At 42.5% G+C, this 22,234-nt stretch overlaps 1 protein-coding gene across 1 annotated transcript in view; it reads right to left on the reverse strand.

Moving 5' to 3' along the window:
• The window catches only part of xylt1 (xylosyltransferase I), a 71,477-nt gene that overhangs the window by 27,070 nt on the left and 22,173 nt on the right, over positions 1 to 22,234 (reverse strand). Inside the window, exons 2-4 of the mRNA XM_035659403.1 lie at positions 6,298 to 6,886; positions 1,439 to 1,611; positions 1,084 to 1,286 (exon numbers count right to left, since the gene is read on the reverse strand). Coding sequence (XP_035515296.1) covers positions 1,084 to 1,286; positions 1,439 to 1,611; positions 6,298 to 6,886 — 965 coding nt within the window. The remainder of the gene's footprint in view (positions 1 to 1,083; positions 1,287 to 1,438; positions 1,612 to 6,297; positions 6,887 to 22,234) is intronic.

Below are 22,234 nucleotides of genomic sequence, written 5' to 3' on the forward strand. Positions count from 1 at the left end.
CATCACCCTCATGCAAATGAGGAGGGAAAAGACGGGAAGAAAACAGTGTCGCAAATACCTTTAATCACGTACTGACAGACACACAGACAGAGAGACAGGCGTACAGACCAGATACATATGCACACATGTACACAGACAGGTGCTAAGACACACTGAACGATGCAGACAGCATGACATAAACTCAGACACGCACACACACACACACACAGGTGCCGAAACACTGACACACATACACAGCCAGCATGCCAGCAGCATTCATCGATAACAAAAACCAAACACAACAAGACTGAACCCATCTATGAACAAAATCCACATTTGCTGCTGCATCTTGGCTCCAGCTGTGGAGACATCAGATCCAGCTTCTTGTTACCCAGTGGCCATTACAGCTTGTCTATATTCAAAGGGTGGACATCTGGCTGCGCAGAAGAGATAACTCTCTCCTTAATAGGAGGATTTTAATTGGCTGCTGCAAAGCTACATCAAAAACCCAGCAGACCCTGAACTCCCAGAAGGACTATAAAGTCACTTTAAAAAAAGTTCAAGTCACAAAATTTCTCCTCCAACAGGCTATTTCCATGACTTCATGTCCAGTTCACGTAGACTTTGTGGCTTTAATTACCTTTAACAGCTTTTTAAAAGAGATGCTTTCGAGTGGAGAGATGACTTTCGGACTGTACAGTACACAATGGGCCTGGAAAGTCAATAGGTATCGACCCTGGGCAATTAAATTGTAATCAGTTCAACATGTAACCCATTCAATGGAGTGCAAGCAAGGAAGCAGGGACTTGGAAAAGAAGGTGTTAACGAATAGTGTTTGAGAAAAGCAGAGGTTCTACTTCATTGATCTGTTTGGTTTTGAGTGAGTCTTTATTTAAAGCTCACAGTTAACCACAGGAGCCCAGACCTGTGTGTATTGAATTTCTTTCTTATTGGCTGATAACAGTCTGTTATTGTATGTGCTCTGGTGACTGCCTTTGTCACCTATATTAGATGCTTGCCCCCACACCTCACTTCATTTCCTTACAGTACAATTCATTACCAGACTGCCTTCCCCCTCAGGCCAACCCCACTATCCTTTGTTACCTTATGGGGTAGTCAGCAGCACTGAGGTTGATGAAGAAATCCCAGCTCCAGTCCCTCATGGCCAGCAGGTCAGCCATGCTGCGAAGATACATGGTCAGCAGACTGGCACCACCCCAGATGGTGGCCATGCGCCAGGGTGTCACCCTCACATTTGGATACTGTGAAGCCAAGACTTGCACCTGCCTGTGCAGGTAGTTGGAGCGCTGGAGCAAAGGAAATGGTCACACAACGATTAATATTAAGTCAAAGAACAAATTAATACTTTAGCCAAGCTTCCAATGAAGGATGGATTTAAAAGGGCTCGATTGGTTTCACATTAAAGGCGCATCATGTTTGTAGGCTTTCAGTGGCTCACCTGATCAACGTGTATGTAGTAGTAGTGCGAGGTGTGGTAGATGGCTTTGAAGAGGCGTTGAAACTGGCGAGAGGCTCGTCCATGGACCACCAGGACAAACGCTATTCTGACTGGTTTTGATGGAAAGCTCTCAGCAGAGTCCTCATCCCACTGGATGTTAGCATTGGCTTTACCTGTGAGGTACAAACACAGCAACGTCCATATTTATTTTATCCATACCAGTGAAGACATTAATTTCATTTAATTCCCTCAACATTGAATTCTTCATCAGTAATATAATCAGGGGTTGTTTTCTTGTTTGATTACCAAATCAGATCGGTTATTCATTTGCTCATCTATGAGAGGTTGCACATGCAGCGCTATTAGCAACAATATGACGGGGAGCACCTATAAATATCTTCGAGGGACAAAGAAAACAAATGCCAAATCATAATGAATATAGTTATTAATGATAATTTAATGTTATTCTTTTATTAAACAATAAACATAAATAGCTTAACAACAATAGCAACCTCATGTTGCTAGGCAACACGGTAAGTAGCAGTTGGAGTGGTTTGATTAGCATATTCATAACAATTAACTGCTATGTCAAAAGTGAACATTAGGCAATTTGGATTGTCTCTAAGTGTGACACAGTCTGAACTGAGTTTTACTTCTAGTTAATCTGGCTGCTCTCTTGAAGATATTTAGATATAATACGACTATTATCCCTTGAAACACTGACTGTAAAAGGCAGAGGGAGTTTGTAACATGGGAAACTTCCCTTTGCTATCCGCTGTGTCATTTAAATACATCAGATGTTCTCAGGATTGGTCAGGATTACACACAGGGACAGAAAGCCTTGCTACAACTGAGACATTAATAAATAAAAACAAAAAAAAAGTCATACAGCTACCCAAGCCCTGCTGTAGAACAATTTGAACCAGACACTACATACACTGTAACTACTATCCTCATTCAGACAGGAATCCTATAGACCATTACTCTGGGGTTTTCAGGGTGGAGCACGGTTTGACAATGTGCCATCATTCCTCTCAGACAGAACTCCCGGAAGATGCCTTGGATTTCACACAAATGACAACAATAAGCAAGCAGAGAAAACACCGCCCTGGTCGTGGCCTGCCAAGCCACTATCAAATTAAACAATTCCAACTATCTCTGGAGAGCCATTGGTAACCTCACATAGCTCTGTTGTGTGGTTTTGTACCACCCTTAACTGCTAAAAAACAAACACTTCAAACCTTAAAAAAACTTCCTGCAACCAGTTCTGCACCATCAAGCCCCCCAACATTATCCCAGACATTGTTTGTTTTTAAATCTTCAGTTATTACAGCAAATGCGCACACGCGGCTTATGAGACATGTTTGTTCACAGAACGTGCCTTAAGGAGATTAATGACTATAATTTGGGACTTCAGTTCCCAAGAGCCTGTTTGTGCCGAAGAAGTAGTGGAAGCTGAGGGAATACTAAGGTGGGGGCTGTTCATTCCCCTGACGTTACGCTTCCTCAAAAATGCCCGTCCCGGCTCCTCTCCCTGTCCCGCCCTAAGGCTCTGTAATTACTCAAAATTTTAGGGCAAGTGTCCACTACGTCTTCTCTTTATGAGTTGTCAAGGGTGGACTAAGAAGGCCTGGTCCCTTCCATTTAACCAATCTCATTCATTCAAATTTAAGGGCAGGTGTCCAACATGGCTTTGTTTAAAGCTTGACCACAAGGTTGGGGTTAATGACATGGTCCCTTGGCTCCAATTGGCCCCAATTGGCCGTGGCTTCTGTCAGTCACTCACTCATACTTATTTCTCTCTCTCTCTCTCTCTGCGTGCGTGTGTGACAGCTCAGGGGGGAAATCTGCTGCGGGCGGTATCAGATTGAACGGTAATTGGTGGCCAGCTAAGAAGGTTCACTGGTTTGCTTTGCACACGGATAATTGGCCAGTCGCTTCACAAAGCACTTTGAGAGTGTGTGCTATGCTACCTAGCTGAACTAATGAGCACTGCTGTGTGTGTGAGAGTCAGTTTTGTGGAGAATGTGTGTTTATCTGCAGGTAGTATTTTCTGAGCAGGCTCTGCACCTGAAGACACCGCAGGCCTATTCCATCAAAAAAACAACAACAAAAGCCCTCCTCTTGAACTCATCACTCTTCATCATCCTTCCCATCGCCATCAATCTTTTAAACTGCCTCTCCCTCATCTGCTATCACCCCACTCTCTTCCTCCATCATCTTGTGTAACTTCAGGCTCTTACCCACCCTCCATCTTAACTGCTCATATGAGAGGTTAGAACAAGAACTGAGCTATAACCCCAAGGGGCTTGTATCAAATTGCATTTAAAAAATGTCTTGGGGATGGTGTCTGCTGCCTGAAACCCTCCACGACGCCAGCTTTGCAGACATATAAATCTTTATATGAATATGATAACAATTTTCATTTCCTTTTCTTTGAACCTTTAACAACTGAACACAACACTTACATATTATCACAGTCGCCTGTTTCACATCCAGCAGACACGGAACAACAGTGTCCACAAGCTGCTATCACCAGTAGTATGCTGCTCAGTGCAACAGTGTATGAGTGTGTGTGAATGCTCCACTAGCTAACTTACTCTGTCTGCTGTTATAGGGTTAGGGATCAATTGCTATTGTACATATATTGATTATAGCAGCGTGATGTTTACTGTCTGATCTTTTTCAGTACAAGGACTTGAGGCTAAAGATGGAAACGGGGTACAAGGTCACTGACTGCCCACTATCACCCCTGCTGGAGCAGCGCAGCCCAGTCATATCATTACAGCCAAGTTAGCATATGGGAGTCAAAGAGATTGAACATGTTCCTCCTGTATTCAATGATGCTAATACCAGAGCTAACACAATTGCTAATCTAGCCAAGGCCTCAAGGACAGAATACCGATCAAATCAAATTTTCCGCTAACAAGGTTAGGACTTGAATTGGGATGGGGAACAGAGGAGAGAGAGACAGGGAGGGAGAGGGAGAGAGAGAGAGAGAGAGAGAGAGAGAGAAGAGGAGAGAGAGAGAGAGAGAGAGAGAGAGAGAGAGATAACACATTGGCAGGCAGCAGGCAGGCAGATGGAGAGTAAGAAAGAAAAGTGATTTAATTTAGCTGTCGTGTTGTTACAGCCCCGCCACCAGGGGAAAGCCCTTTTCAATTTCTTTGTCTCCTTTGATCAAACTGTCAGTTTGAGTGGGCTGGTGAGTTGCTGTGTGAGATGACAGGAGCTTAGGCACAGACAAACGATACTCCTGCTCTTGGGAAGGGGAATGCACAAAAGTTGCTAAGTCACGGTGCCTCCCCGAGTTCCAATAACATGAGCGAGGGCCAGGAAGGTATCTGACAAGAACAGGCAGAATGTATAATAGCTTTCTCCTCCTTCCCTGCTGTCCATACTGCATCCAGCCCACTCCCATGAGTGTAAATGCATGTGCTGTTCACTTAAACATGGTTGCTGATGCATGCTGCTCACCGATGGTGGCAGCCGCAACAGATTATGTTTACAGAAGCCACAACCAGACTGCAGATGTCCATAAATTCTCAGAGAAAAAAAGAGCCTGTGTGTGTGTTTGTGAGCGTCTGTTTGAGAACAAGAAAGGAGAACCTCTGTTCTGTGGCCAGCTTGACAAAACAAATGAAAATTGGAAACCAATTTGGAGAGAATACAAGCAGCATCCCATTTTCTCTAACAATTTACTTCACCAATTACATATGAGCAAAAAAAGACATTTCTTGCCTTTGACGAGAATTGCAATTACAAGAACAGGAAATATTTTACCATGTACTAAAGCCTGACTGGTCAGACTACACTTTTTGTGCTTAGCTTTGCGGATATTGTTTTCTCTTTTTTGCTATGAAAAGAAAGCTTGTACAGCAGACAGTATGAGGAAATAATATGAAAAAATGAAATGTCAAACTATATGAGGAAATACATTGACAACCTGTCGGCATTATTTCCAGGAGGTTTTTCTTTGTGTCTTGTACTTTAGTTAGTCTGCTAGAATAATGTAATGATTTCCTGATTTTTAATCTATTTTTTAAGTGATTTGAGAAGAATAATATATAAGAGCACTGCAGTAAGGGGCTCTCCTCTGCTTCATCTATTTTTACAGATTTCCCATAAATGCTGCATTCGGAAGATTTATTTATTCTCATATATCTTAAAGTACTATGATGCATATATTCAGTGTTTGGCCCACAGATAAATCAGTCATTAACAATCATTATTTTGACTGAACCAAATGGTCTTTTTGACATTTTGACAGGTATAGCAGTAAACTGTGAGGTGTTGTTCCTAAAAACCTATTTTTTTTCTCAACAAAATTCTTACTATAAGCAACATGATCCTACATGGACCTGAACATTTCTGCAAATGTTTGAATGCTTCTGGTTATTTTGTCCTTTATTTCTAACTGGATTACAGCGGGCAGAGCTCAGTTGAAAGAACGTAATGTCAGTCAATCAGCATTTAGCAACATTTAAATCAAAATGTTAATTAGTTAATCAAACATGATCCAAATCCACACAGCTCTGATGAAGCAGAATATGTTTTTTTCTCAATAAATAGTAAAATCACTTTTGCTTCTATAATCATAAAAATGTAATGTTAGAAAAATACTCAAGATTTGAAACCAGTTTTCAGGGAATTAGAGGTATCTATGTGGCATTTCACATAACACAACCATTTGGACCTCAACAATCAGATGTCCTCACGCTGGGAAGCTTGATAGATATCGACCCATTCGGTAAGACAATATTTGAGCAGAATACAAAGTGACTGTGCTGACATCACAGACGTAACCATTTGTATTAACTAAAATCAAATAATCAATCAAATTAATTACAATTACTCACCCTCGATGGGGCAGTAGCGAGTGACCTTTTCAGGCATTAACTGCCCTTCCTTATGTCTGCAGTACACCTCAGCAATCTGTTGCCGACACTCCTTGCTCTTGGCCCTGGATAGAGCTGAAATGGCTTCCTTCCCACTGATCTCGCACTTAGGTGGTTGGTCATAGGTCACCTCCAGCGGCGCTGCCGTCACCTGCCTCCTGTGGGGGTGCTGATGTCCGTGCTGTGACTGGGCCTGCTGGGCCTGTGAGGCACGGTAGTGTTGCCGTGACACTTCCCCGACGCCCTGACCACCCGGGTAGGAGGCATTGTTGCCGACTGCCAGCGGTTGGTGGCCTACAGGCAGCACTTCATTTGAGCTGCGGCCCAGACTTGGGGAGTTGTCCCGCCAGGCCTGCTGCTGGGCGTGGGCTTTCTCCTGCAGATGCTCCCGCTGCTGCTTGCTGCTGGTGGCCCCTACAGACTGCCGGTGTGGCTGTGAGCGTGCACCAAAGTTACTATTGTCTATGTTCTCAAAGTCTTTGGGCACAGAGTTCTCGTTGTTGCTGTCCACTCTATTTTTCTCCTTTGGCCGGTGGGAGTAATATCCATCCTGGATGAGGAGAAAAGGAACAGGAGGAGAAAGACAAGGGAAGCGTTGGGTAAATGGTGGGGAGGAAAGAGGAGGAGGGAGGACACAAACAAGAAAAACAAGATCAGAATTGAGTGAGCGCGGTGCATATCAAATGTCGGATTAACAATCAATGTGGCATGTATGAGTGGGCAGCGCTGCACTGAACCGTGAGGCATGAAATGAAGTAGCAAGGTATTGAGTGTGAGGACTACAAGGTGCAACCTAACTGGAGGTGATGCAGGGTTGAGGGCTCTGCCGCTCCGTGCCATCATCAGATTAGCCCCGGTTTCAATTAAATTCTCCCGCAAATGGGCCCAGCACTCCGTAAACAGATTACCAAGTAGGGATAAAGGGCCAGAATATGACTGTGAGATTGTGTGGGTGTTTGTGTTTATGCGTGGGTGTGCATGCATGTGTACAATTCCTTTTTCAGTCAAGCCACATGAGAATGTGAAGAAATCGTTGTGGTGTGGCGTGAGACTGGAAAGGCTGCACTTGTCAGCGCTGTTCGTCTGCATATGTGAGATAGTGTGTGTGTGTGTGTGTGAACGTCTGAATGTACAATTTCCCTATCTTTCCAGCAGAATAAGCTGAAAGCGAAGGAGGGGCACAGGGGAGAGCAGAAAGAGGAAAAAGGGTAATGAGTGAAAGTGGTGAGTGCAGGGCGAAGGAGCGCTGACACAAGGCATGCGTTCTGCTCGCAGGAAGCGCTGGCTTGTTCCAGTGAAATGTGCCGCGATGCATCAAACGGAAAACTAAGAAAGCTGCCTGGCTGCCACACTACTGTTGCACACCTTGGTAGACACACAAGAGAGGAGGCGGAGGGCAAAAAGTGAGGGGGAATGGAGCGACAAACAGCAGCCAAGGAAAGATAGAGCTCATAACAACAGGGATCCCTGATGTGTTTCTCCATTTACAAGACACAGAGAATAGGAGAAAAAGGGGAGGGTGCTAAGTGCAATATGAGGTATGTGAGACAGAATGGAAGCAGGAGAGGTGAGAGACACAAGGGAAGCAAGTGAGATGCTATTGTGAGCCAGCCGCTCAGCATGAAAATGTCTTTCCACCCCTAAAGCAAGGCATGTTATCAGCCCATCAACTTTCCCTCTCTGCAAACACCTTGTACCAGCACAATTACAAAGGTGGCTGGATGACACACTTTCACACTCAAAGAGACAGGAGGGGGGATGATCTTATAGAAGTGAAACAAGGAACAACAAACTGGATGAAAAACAGAGGATGAACAATATTCTCATTGTCAGCTCCTTTTAAGCTGCTTCCTTGGCAGAGGTCTAAGTCTCACAACACTGGATACCTTTAAGCTTCTGCCTCTCCTCTCCTCCTTTCCTCTCCTTCTCCACTCATTTTGCTTCTCTCTGCTCTTTGCCTTTTTTACCCCCTCTCCTTTCCTTCACACGTCTCTTAACACATCCCGATTCCACCTCTTTGCTCTGCTCCTTTCACCTCTCATCCCTCCTGCACCACATCTCGCTCCCCTTCTCTCATCATCTGTTCCTCCATTTCACATCTTTCGCGCCTCCTTTTCTCTCTCCTCTCTTTCCCCTTTATTCTCAACTTCCATCTCTGCTCCAGCCTGTCATAACCTCACCCTTCTCCTCCCCTCCTTGTCTTTTCTCTACTTTCTTCACCCTGCCAGTTTAAACAGACCATGTTGTCTGAATGGCAGAACCTGCTAATCCTGCGTGTAACAGCTGCTTAGGCCAGTGATCACCTAAAAAGAAATCCCTACTTGCCGAGTTTCAAAGGGAATGCTTTAGGTGGCTAATCCATGCAGCGCAAGTCACTGGGTGTTGGTAAAATGAGTCTGTGCATTCACAATTATGTGTGTACAGCGCATGCTTCTTGTGAATTTTTTTTCTAAAAGTGTTCACTTGAGTGTGTGTGTGTGTGTCTAAGGGAGGAAGAGAGCAAGTAAAGTAGAGGCGGCATGTGTTTGCCCTGGAGAAACGGATACTCTTACTTTGAGCCCCACTGCGAGAGACATGAGAAGATGAGGGTCACAGTTAAATTAGAAAAATGCCCAAGTGAGCAAACAATAAAAACAACACGGCCCGAATGTCCCTCAACCCATCTTTATGGAAATCCACTTTGCTTACAACAGATAGATACCAACAGATACCATATTCTCATTCCAGAATAATTCTTTACTAAAGTACGTAAAAGAGTCTCATTTCCACAGCAGGGCCAAGTAAGGCTTACCCGAGAATGTCTGTCCGTACTGTATATAGCAAAGAGAGGACTGATGTAAGGCTAAAACTAATTTTGTTTTTTATTAATCATTTATTCTAAATAAGATTGTAAACATGTCCATTAAAAATTTGCATGGCAGAATTTTATATTAGAGACGTCCCACCTCATTCTTAAAGTCTCTGCCATGTCAGAAGAGATTTATGACATTTTAATTAAAATGATATTAGGCTTATTAAAGTAATAGTTGACATTATAGACATCAATAGGAAGTTAGACTCCCAGTCACAGCTATGCTGAAGCTAAGCTAACTAGCTTCTGGCTGTAGCTTTACAGTATATTTAACGCACAGACATGAAAGAGGTATCTTCTAATCCGACTCCTGGAAAGAAAGTGGATAAGCGTATTTCCCAAAATGTCACACTAGTCCTAGCTTCAGGGAAATGAAGCAAACAGTGGCGCTCATCACACACCAAAGGCCATGTATTTAATAAGTGAGGCAATTCTTTAATAACTAAGCTGATAATAAGACAAGATACGTCAGTATCTTTCTGAGCAGGTAACGTTGATTGATTGAGCACATCATATGTTTGCTTGCCGTAATTAATCAGAGTCGCACATTGTTCTTCCACGTTTTTGCAAGGTGGGAGAGCCAGATCAGTCACAATCAAACACAGATGTTTCTTTTGTTCCACTAGCCCTCCAAACCATGTAAGACAGACAAAAGCAGCCAATCCTCACATTTAAGAAGCTGGAAGTTCTAGATACAACTAATCGACGAATCATTTTAGCACGAGATTGCCGTATTTAAAATTACTTCTTGAATGCATCCAGCTGGCTATCATTTCTTTGGGTGGGAAAAAAAAGCAAAAAAACATCACAAAGATGTTGATTTGTAGCTAATTAATTGACACGGTTAAGAGTTAGGCGAGGGTAGCCCCATGTGGCCCTAAAGTGGAAATGAGCAGTATTTGTTAGCTGGCACTGAGGAGATTCCTCTGGATAAACAATCTTCACACTGTGCTCCCTTCTCTCACCTCCTCCCCCTCCTCCTGTGAGCAAAGGACTCCAGTAGCTGTGTTGCTCTTTAATCTCAGGGACCGGGCTCTAAGCAGGAAGCAGTGGGGCACAGAATTAATAGTGGCGGTGGCCATTGGAGATAGGAGCTGCGTTGGACTGCAGATGGGGCTGGGAGCTGGGGGTAGCTATCGATTGTTACAGGGGATATGTTTTCTGCTCCCTGGGAGTGTCGAGGAGGCCAAGCCAGGATTGCCTGGCATGCAGTGTGCTGGTTGTGCACACTCACACATACACACACACAAACAGCCCTCCCTGAGCTCTGCTGAGGAGTGAGGAAAAAGCAGAGGGGGTAAACGTTAATATCATCCATCACTGGTAGGTACATTTAGAAAGGCCTGTGGGGCTGGGAGTTACAGCATCCCCTCTGGGAATGGTTCAGTCCATTTCTCAATACAGAGCTGGCCCTTTCCACTTTTCCCCATTTCCTCTGCCACAGGGGGAAATATTTCACCTGTCCTTTTTCTCTCTCTCACTTTCTCTCCATTCCCCCCAATCTCCTGAGCAGCAGAGAAGAAAAAAAAGCACATATCTCTCTCTCAGCACCTGTCCGGCTTCACAACTCTCCTCCTCCACCTCCTCCTCCTCCCCTGGTCCACGTATCATCCCTCGCTCTAGGAAGGAAAGCAGTTCATCTGCTCCGCCCCCTCCCCTCCTCTCTAATGCCATCATTTACTGTTGCAGTCCCATGGTAGATGTGAGGGAGAGCAAGGTAGCAGCACATATCAGTTTCACCCCACCCTCCCAAACCGCTTCCTTTAAAAGACATCATTCCTATGGAGGCCAAGCAGAGATAAGCGACTGCGTGTGCCAGCGGCGCATACTCTGTCAACACGAGCTGTATGGACCGCCATGCAGACAATGATACCACCATGTGCATAAACACAAGTTTATTAGGAAATACAGTACTGCCTTTATGTGAGTAGGTGGGTGTTGAGTCACCTCGTGCAGCGCACAGGCCAGCTTCTGGTACGACCTGCCTGCCATGTGGCTAACGAGCTCAGATTAATTACCTGGACTGAATCCCTACGATACTCAGAGCAAGATGTGGCGTCTGGCGTGTCACGGGAGACTGATACACTGACAGACTTAGTTCACAGCTGCTCTAGCACCTCAGGACACCTCACAGAGAAATGAGCCAGGGTCGACCTAAATGCTTAGTGACTTCTTAGAAGTCTTACTTATCGTAGCTTATCAGCTGTAGAGTCTGGGGACGACAGCAGTTGCTCTTTTCTGCTTTCTTAGATTCATGGTTTAGGTATCCAACACTCATACAAAGTACGGCAACGTAGACTGAGCTTTGATTTCAGTTCAGCAACAAAAACAGTGAAAATACTGTACTGTTACCTGACAATAAGAACAATCTAGTTGAGGGTAAAGAAATACAAAATGTTTTGGGTGTCTCAGTTAAGCCGTTTTCATAAGAGAAGCTCTGTCTGGTTTCACTTTCTAGGGTTTTCTTTTGGGTTTCCATCTTCTAGTTATGAATTCTTCCTGGGTTTCTGCTACATTTCTTTCTTTGTCTCCCTTTGGTCAATCCCTTCAATCCCCTTCTCTCCCAACAGCTAAAACTGGAGGAATGCTGGTCACATGTAATGTAAGTGTGTACGTGCATGTGTGCGCAAATGCATGATTAGCGGCAGCTCTGAGTGAACAGTCTGGGTTTGGTATGCACAGAAGCCTCTTGTTGTGTGCCCTGCGACAAGCCCTGGAGCGAAAGTAGTGAAAAGGGAGTGTGTCTTTGTGTGTGTGTGTGTCTTAGTGTGAGTGTGTGTAAATGTGTTACAAATACCTAGAGGAGACCGACAGCGAGAACCTCTGAAAACTACTTAACAGCTTTAGGTTTGGCAAATGGAATTTGGAGAAAGGATGCATTATCTGAAAGGGAAGCAAAAATATACAAAAATGCCTTTCCTCTGGAAAACAGACAAATGATTGTAATCGGCTACTCGTTGAAACCACTGAAAAAACATCAAAGTCTTCCAGAGACAATGATGCTGGGGTTGAGACATGTGGGTGTTCACTAAGACCAGAGGGCAGAGGTGAATTCACAAGCTGCTGTTGAATTTCCACTTCTTTCTGATGGATTTTCTTGTATTGCAACTATATGGGTTCACTCATTATATTTGCATGCATGGATTTGAACTGAGAAAGGAGACCCAAAAAAAAGACTTCTGCCCTCATAACCACAGACACAAGAAAGGAACATGGACTTCCTCTTCCTCAAAAAAGTAACCTCTTAAAAAACGGCATGGGTCTACGGGAAAAGTTTCACAAAAAGATACATAAGAAGAAATGTATTAACTGTGGGGGATTCTCTGAGGAGTTCCCAAAAGGCCAGATTGGAATTAGAAATACTCACAATCACACACAATATGTTTGCATGCCACTGCAATACTTTTGTGATCTGTCGCAATAGTTTTTCCCAAGAGTTTCGCTTGTGTAAACATATTGCTAAGCACCGTCAAAGCACTGATATTCTCTGATGGCCTGTTGATATGTGAAGCCCACAACTGTGCAGTTGAAATCATCCTAGGATACTACAGATATAATATTTAAGGCCCAAACCCACACAGGTAATTAAAATGAACTAGCTCATTAGACCTCCCTCACTCAGCTTTGTATTCTGTTTAGCCTGGACAGATAATAATAATTATCATCTTTATTATTGGATAACTTTTTACACTTTGGTTTTTATACAGATTAAATAAAACGTTTCCCCATTTCAAGACTTTATGCCTAGCTAAACTAACTGGTTGATGCTTCATATTTATATGAGAATGGAATCAGTCGTCTCATCCAACTTCCTGCAAACAAGCAAATAAATGTATTTCCCGAAACTAGTCAAACTTTTCCTTTAAAGGTGTTAGGTGTGGCTGAAATAACTTAATACATTCTCAGCGAGGTAGCCAGTATCTGTTGCCAGAGAATGGCACTGGGAATGGAAAACTAGCACTAGGGGATGCAAAAGTATCAATAAAATACAATAAAGGTTTGGTCAAGGATAATAAAAAGAGATTTATAGGAAATTCCTCTCCTCCCTAGGGCAGTTTGAGAAATTGTTTTTAGCTGTTTTTGGCCTCCAGTGTTGATTCAGTGCCCCCTCAATATATGTTCGATATAGCCACTTCTATGTTTAATGAATTCTTTTTTTTTTTCTGGCCACTGATACTAATACATGTAGCACAATCAAACATTAGTATTCTATGTTCACACTCTTGACCATTAAATTCATTACTCTTGGCTGTTTTGAGCATTGTAAATCTAGGAATTCAAGCTAACTCACCCACTGTGATTACTCTCAGCGTAAGAGCATCAGATAAATGCTTGAAATGTAAATGAGCCACTTAATGGGCATAATTTAATCTAGACTCTGCTCACTGTGGAAGTGAACAGAAGTGAACACTATAGTGGAAAAAATACCCAAAATATGTTCATATCAAGATTATTCTCTTCTGGAACTTTCCCCCTAAATTGGATTAAGAAGGCACAGAGTTGAGAGGCGACCTCAAAAAACCTCAAAGATTTATTCTGAACAACAAGGAAACTCACACAGGGAACAATGTTACAGCTAAAATCCCCAAAGCATGTGGCAAAAGTGAAGCCGGGCTGCCTGAGTCTCACAAGGTTTGGTTCGCCTTCTCCCCTTAAAAATCTTTACTCGGCATCCCAGCAGCTTACATAGATGGATTACTACACACACCAACACACACATGCATGCACACACACACACACACACACACACCCCTGCATCTCCAGACTCACTTGTCCTCTGTTTCCAATACACACCCTAGTCTGCACACACACAGACACACAGGCCCCAGGATAAATGTGCCTTGCACTAAACAAGCCTCACTAGTGAGACTAGTGTGTGTGTGTCCACGGGTGTGTGTGAGTTTGGAGTAATTTATGATTTCCCTGCTGTGGAGGCAGCAGGAGCCAGGCAGGGTATTGAGGCTGAGGGTGTGAGTGCTTCAGTGTTTATGTACAGTAGAGACCGGACTGACATGTAAAACAAAAACTGCTCTAAAGGTGCAATTTGCATATCTATGCCCACTAAGATTTTCCCTGTTTCTCTATGTGACTGACATTTAGAAACAAGAGGACACTTATTCACAAATGACTTAGCGCTGCTTACTATTCCATCACATATGAATACACACTTAGAATAGTATGAATTCTGTGCTCATGAATTTCCAACAATATGACATGTAAGCTTGACATTTTTGTTTTTCTTGGAATAGCTAGTTACAGGAAGTAGGCTTAAGAAGGCGAGGGCAATATTTGCATATTATAGATTTATATTTATATTATTATAGAACCATTGTGCAACTCTACAGCTGTCAATGATTTGTTTGACATCTTAATTTACTCCTCACTAAGGAGCAAATTTGTGTGTCTATAAACCTTTTTCACAGCAGCCATTTTGACATGAAACAGTAGGGTAAACACAGGTGTTACCAATGGTACTAATTAAGGTACAGCTGTACTATGTCATAATGGCTGCTGTGAAAAAGGTCCATTATTTAGTGAGAAGTGAATGAGTGAATGAGGGACACAGCTACAGAGTTACCTTATAGGGGTCTAACATTCTCATTATGGAGACTATTCATTTTAAAATCCTCTAACTTTGGGAGTCATGAATATAGAAATAAAGCATACAGTCCAGTATACGAGTAGTTTTTAATCAGTTGTGTAACAGTGAGCTAGCAAGCTTCCTAAACAACCAGTCATTAAAGAAAACTTTATAAAGTTGTTTTAAGGATTAAATGTAATGACATTATATAGAATAAAACACATTTCTCTCATTTGTTAAAAAATAGTGTTGTAACAGTTCTAATGTTTAGTTCGAGTTCTTGTAAGAAGAGCGTATTTGGCAGGGTTTATGATTGATTTAGGTAAATTGGATATCATAAAATAGTTTCCTAAATGTAGTTATGTTTTAGATGGTCCCCAGTGGGATACAGTGGGTCAACATTGTGTCTGGCTATTATCTAAATAGGGAAGTGCAGGTCACACAGCTCTGACTTTAGAATACAATGATTTGAATTAACAAATCTCACTGCTTACAGTCTGAGGTTTGCAACTCAATACAGTTCCCACAATATCGTACAATATTACAGTGAAATGATGCCCACTCACTCCCTCAAAATTCAATTCAATTCAATTTTATTTGTATAACGTTATCTCAGGACACTTTTCAAATAGAGCAGGTCTAGACCAAACGCCTTTAACAATTAAGGACCCAACAGTACCACCATGAGCAGCAACCTTGGCGACGGGGCAAGGAAAAACTGTTAAAGGAGAAACCTAGGACAGACCCTTCGGCCTCAAAACCATCCTTTTTCCTCATCTTTTATTCTCAAGACCACTTCCTGTCCTCTGTCTTACTCTGCCTTCCTGCTGGGTGAACCCGGGGAGTTTCCACATGACAAAAGGAATCTAAATCATATGGCTTACATACAATATATTAGGTCTATATCTCTCAAGGGCATAAAAGCCCTTTAACAAGCTATGTGAAGATACTGGCAACCCTCCTACTGTGTCCCTTTACCCCCTACTCTCTCTTATACCGGCCTCTTATTTTCCTTTGTGAATAAACCCCAGAACTTTACATCTCCAGCACTGAATGGAGCCCATCAGGCGATTTCTGAGCCATATCTCACAAGGGCATGAAAAAGCCTTACTCCCCTCTCCTCTCTGTACACCTCCCTGTTCAGCCATGAAATGACACCCCTATTTAATCAATTGTGAATCATGAAATTTTGCACAAGAGACCCCTTTTCTTTGCACTTGACAGTGATTGAACTGCACAGCCATGCAATTCCATTCACCACGGCGATGAGAAGAAAAGAGAGCAGGGGAGGGGCTACGCACTGTGCAGTGTGTGTGAGAGATGAAGGTGATTTCCCTGTGACATCATGGGCCCCCTGCTCAATGGCACCGCAACAGAGGGTCCCTTCTGTGCATTTAGGCCACGTGGTCAGAAAGCATAGAGGGATCCTACAGCTGATCTATAGGGGGGCAAAGGATGTGAGTGTGTGTGTGTGCGCCACAGAGAAAACAGCCCTTCACACAAACATTGTACAGAGGCCCCTAAATAGATTTAGGTTTAAGAATAACAGAGAAAAAGGGGGAGAGAGATTACAAGTGGAGGAGGGTAGAGGAGACAGAGTAAGATACAAGCCTGGGAGAAAATATAGAAAAGTAGTTTAGAGGAGCAGAACAAGAGAGAGAGAGAGAGAGGAGAGAAGAGAAGAGAGAGATAGAGAGAAGGAAGAGACAAGGAGAGATGGGGAGAGCACCCCTGCGGAAAGCCCCCATTCCCTTTCTTTCTTCTGCATGAATTGCCTGGTGGGAACGACATGTGAATGTATGATGTAAGGTCTGTAGGGAGTGTGTCAGGGAACATAGCTGAGATTCCAGGCATCTGTGTGACATAGCGGTGACACAGCACGACCCCGTTGTGACCCTGATGCAGAGGTCAGAGTGGGTTTGCTCTTTCATGTCATGGCAAAACACAATATGACAAGCTCTGGACAAGCTCCATTCATTCGCTGTATAATTCTTGTATAGGATTGGTAAAAACCAAAAAAGAAAGGATGTGTGTGTGTTTCACTTATGTGCCTGTGTCTGGGTGCAGCATGCTAATGATGTGCAAATATATCACAACGGTGATAGCTTTGGTTTCACTTCCACAATGCAACCACAAATTCTGTCAGCTGAATGAGACTCCAGGAGCACATTATTGTGTATGTTTAAGTAATATGGAGAAGTGAAAAAAAGATTCCCCTATGAGCAACTCAACTGAAAACACAAACTATTTTACAAAAACTATTTTCCGAAGTACTTTCCAATTTCGTTCTAAGTACTTTCCTCTAAGTTATTAAGGTGAAAGATGACTAAACAAAGACAGCACCCATAGATGGTCCATATGTTTGTTGACGGTGCACAGAGCTCTAGATTTATTGTTTATTTTAATCATAGTAGAAAAAAAATATTGTCATGCTAGTGGCTTGGCTTTAAGCTAGGTTATTTTGGTCTGTCAGTCCTTTGCACGCCAGACTCAGATATCTAGATATGATCTAGATATATTAATAGCAAATAACTATTTTTATTAACTATAAAACTATTTTAATTAACATCAGCTATGTTAGCAATGTTATTTGTGAGCATGTTAGCATGCTGACACTGGCACGTAGCTCAAAGTATCACAGTGCCTAAGCACAGCCTCATGGAGATGCTAGCATGGCCGTAGACTCTCTTGTTTGTGTGAATCAAAAGACACATTATAATGTCTAATAATAATATAAGATTAGAACATGCAATGAAAAAAAATTCCTTGATCATCACATAGATGCACCAACACTAGTTGCCTGTTTCTTGTGCCATGGCCTAACTTACCACCATATTTCACTGAAATCTGTTTACGGATTTCTGATTTGACAAAACGATCCCAACTCAAGGTCCGCTTAATGGGCTTCTTCCATAGCTTTTGTCTTCCATTCTGCTGATGAAGACTGCCTAAAAGTGCTCAGAATCATGGTCTGTTCAATGTGGTAAAAAAGCTCAGGAACGAGCATGTAAGTGGACCTTGAGTTTTGTCAACTGCTGTATCCAAGGTAAAGAATGAACTGTGAAACTTAGGGTTTCTAAGACATTCTGCTGACTGACAAACAAACAGGAGAAATACATTGCTTCCTAATCTGCTGTAAAAACTGTCCGGGGGATTGCTTCAAATTGTTTCGGTGTGTTTCCTGTTACAGCTCTACTGTCATGGGAATGTAAGGCTCCCGGTAATTACATTTATTAATGATGTTTTGGTTTGCTGGTAGGTCTGGTGACTTAGATGCACACAACATACATCTCTACATGGCTTCAAACGAAGCTCCTCATGCCTTGACACACATCACTTCTCTCTCTCTCATCTGTATTCTGTGTCAAGACAAATTCAGCTCCGGAAAAGAACACCTGAATACATCAGGCCCAGACAATAACAAGAGGCATTTTTCTGGGAACACAGTTTTGCAAATGACATAAATTGTCAGTGACCTGTGTCACTCTAATAATACAAAGAACCCATGTACTGTGCACCGAGGTGACGACCCTATATGCTCTGTTTACACCTGTTGAGGAAATTTATTTCTGATGGTGGGATGAAAAACAAGATGAAAAGATGGGGAAGAGGGACAATGTTAATCACCTGAAGCTTTATGTCTGTAGACATAAAGCTATAGCTTCTCCTATGAGGCCAACTGCACAGACAGCTGTAAGTTACTTAGAATGCTACAGACTAGAACGAGTTTGAGTTAGAATCACTATAAATACAGGCCTTACTCTTACTGCTGAGGAAGCGTAGGGATTTATTTTGCTTGCTTCAAATGTCAATCACACATAGATATACACAAATGAATTAAAAGTCCAGTCTTACCCCAAATTGGGGTATGCTTCTAAAAGTGTTTACAGCTGGTGGCTCAAATACAAGGCAGAAAGCCTGCCGTCAGAAAGAGAGGCAAGATGTGATAATCATACGAATGGGTATAATGGAGCACAATTTGGACAGTCTCCTCAAAGGTATTCATGGTGTTGCACGTAGTTGTACACACAAAAGAGAAGGAAGTAGTTAAGCAAGAATGAAAAAAGAGCTTGAGAGAGGAGTTCAAATTGACCAATTGCCAAATCAAAGTGAGCATGCCTGTCAGATTGTTGGTTTCGGAAAAGGTATGAATATTTTCATCTGTAGCTCCCTGAATTCTGACATTAGAAGGATGCTTGAGGAGGAAGTTTTCAGACATTGTTCAACAATTCGACAAGCACTTCGATTGAAGCATACTAACTGTGGGGCAGATGTACTTGAACGCACTTTGGGGCTTATTAAGATGCATCATGGGTGATCCGATCACAAGTGGAAAGTTCTAAGCATGTCAGTTCACACCTGACATTAAAATGCGTCTCCACATGCGTCTCGAGTGACCACTTGTGATCGGACTTAAAAAAAGTGGAGTTGCAGTTTAAAGAACTCCAAAACCTTTTATTTCCACACGTCACGTCTTTTGTATTTAACATGTAGAAATAGAAAATGAGACATGATGGTTTAACAGGCATTTACTGACCATCTAGCAGCTAGCTTAATCTCAAGGGCTACACATAGCTCTCCAGGAGTCACGACCTTAGCTTCACACACCTCCAAGTCTGAACAAACTAGGTGAGTCCTGAACGTGAATGTACCTGAGACCAATGTTAGCAAGCCAGCCAAGAACACACAAGGCTAACCACCTCTCCTCAGCCAGAACGCTGTTTATTGAACCACAGAGAGATCAAACTGATATTAAAGGACCAGTGTGTAGGATTTATTGGCATTTAGCGGTGTAATTGCAGATTGCAACTCACAGGTTTTACCCTCCCTTTCCAAGCACGAGGGAGAAATTATGGGGGTTGCGAAACTATTTAGAGAAACAAGGGCGATACCATGCTCATGCTAGCATTATTAGGCTAAACCAGGAATCGTACAGACACCAAGGCCAGAACAAGTCGTATACAGAGGTGCCATAAATGCATAAATACACGATGCATTACAGTGTAACTGAGGACCCCCATTATTTCCAGAAGGGACATTTTGAATCTGGTCACAGTCTTATAATCACTTCTTGGCTGTCAGACAGAAATGGTTCAGGCTGTTTTGCAGAAATCAGAAGTAGCCTGTGGAGACAGTTGTTGGTTGGGTATCTGCCGAGAGAATTGGGGGTGAAAATCTGTCAGGGTGCAGCACAAATGTTTACTGAGGCAGAAATACACTAAAAATTACTTTTTTAAAAGTGTGAATGTTCCAGTTGTTGCATTAACATTTGCTTAATGCATTTTGCATGCTGAGTAGTTAAACATTTGTCTTGAACATCATTTTCCAAATGACATTATCAATTCATTTGAAAGTCACATCATGTGATCAGATTTGCATTTAAACAACAAATGCAGGCAACTAATGGTTTTTCTCCAAACAGCTGCAAAACTCTCGTGGGGTTATATAGTGCGACACACTGGCAGTCATGCTTGGTCACCACAAAATAAATAAAAAACGTTCCAGAAGAATGTAGTTGATAACTTTCTAAAGTCACAGAAGTCTACAGCGTTGTCTGTCTGATGGAATGACGGGGAGATAAAGATCAGAGGAAAACAGGGGGGAGGAGGAGAAAGTGAAGGTGAGGAGTTAAGCACATAAGCTAGCAATAACGAGTGGAGAGACGGCTGATACGATCTTTTGGTCAGACACCCAGATCATTAAAACACCTAAATGATTGAGGGCCCCACTATCCAGCACAGCAGATCCTCAAGCAGGAAGGAGATTTTAGACTTTAAGCTGTTTTCATACTTTTAAGGACCTCAAATGGATCCAAAGAAAAATCAACAGTCTAATGACAACATATACAGGGTGAAAATGTTATACGGTCATTTTGCAACAAAACCAAACAAGTCTTGATTCCCTGTCTGACTAAATGAGTACTTCTATAGCAATAACTACAGTTGTACTGTGTTTATCAAAGGAGCTATTGCTACTGTTTGGAATGACACAGCCAGAGATGCTTAACCCCAGTATTAATTTTGGCACCAGTTACCTACAGTTTTTTTTCAGCAGTGCTCTGATTAATGTTGTCCTATCAAAGAAATTGACCTTTTCGGCACAAGTTATTTGCAGATGAATCCTTCATTGACAAAGTACTAGATTCCCAACCACTGCATTCATTTTTTTTGTCTAAAAGAGAGGACGGGTCAATAAGAATTCTGTCGATCTACATTTAATAGAAATGGTGCAGGTGTGTGATAACTCAAAAGTGTAAACCAGTTAGATATCAGAGAGAAAAGGATGAAGAGGTGGAAGAGCGGAACTGTTAAAAATCTGTAAAGCTCTTATTCAAACACAAATGTTTATCTAAAGCAGTGAGAGATTATTTATGATTTCAGATACACTGCCATAGGTACTGTGGTGATTAAATGCTAAAGTCAGCATGCTGATGTTTAGCCGTGGATTGTTTACTATATATTTACCATCTTAGTGTAGTATGCTATCATTTGCAAATTAGCGCTGAATATAAAGTAAAGCTTAGGCAAATGGGAATGTTGTTAGTTTTGCAGGTATTTGGTCATAAACCAAAGAATTGGACACAGTGAAAATTTGACCTGATGATGGTATTAGATGAAAAGGGGGATTAACAAAGTCATTAGGATTCATCCTCTGGGCAGCATGAATGTGTATACAAAATGTCATGGCGATCCATGCAGTAGGTGTTGAGATATTTCAGTCTGTACAATAATGGTGGACTGACACAGACAGACCAACCGACATGGCCATCTGTAGAGCCATGCTCTCATGACTCAAGCTAAAGAGTGGATTTTTGCAAATGCCAAACCATGACTGGACAAAGTGACCTGTCTCCATTAACCAGTGGGTCACATGATGAAGGCATGAACACATCAATATGCCTTTAAACAATAATTTACAAGCAGCCATGGCTGCTGAGGTGCACCATGCCTCTTTTTTCATTGTTGTCTTCCCAACAATTAATCCCACCACAGAACAGCATGGAGTCGCTGCGAAATCCCACCAAACCTTTTAACCCCAACATCAAAAGCCATTTGTTGCCAGCAGGGCTGCTGGACCAGGCCACACCCAAAACAAGTCACAACACAATCCGGTCAAATTACAATGTTCACCTCCCCCTTTTCTACCCTAAAAGGGCACCTTAATATCCCCTCCACCACCTGGCTGGCATCAAAGCCCAGAAACCCAGTGCTTAGCAGGGAGACACATCAGCAACATTTTTGGCTTTCATTTCCTTCTCCGCAGCGGGGGTGCACACAGGGACATGCCAGGGCCCCGGCTCAGTGTGAAAGAGAAAAACACTGAGGTAGACAGGGAGTCTCTTTTTCAGCCAATAATGTCTGTAATTTGTACACAGATTGAGGAGAGAAGAGACAAAGAAAGGCCCTCAGACACCCCTCATTCAGTTGAAAGCACATTTATGCGCGTGTTTGTATTTGTGTGTGTGT

Source organism: Morone saxatilis, unplaced genomic scaffold (assembly GCF_004916995.1).
Source record: "Morone saxatilis isolate NCDOM2014 unplaced genomic scaffold, NCSU_SB_2.0 Contig17, whole genome shotgun sequence".
NCBI lineage: Eukaryota > Metazoa > Chordata > Actinopteri > Moronidae > Morone > Morone saxatilis.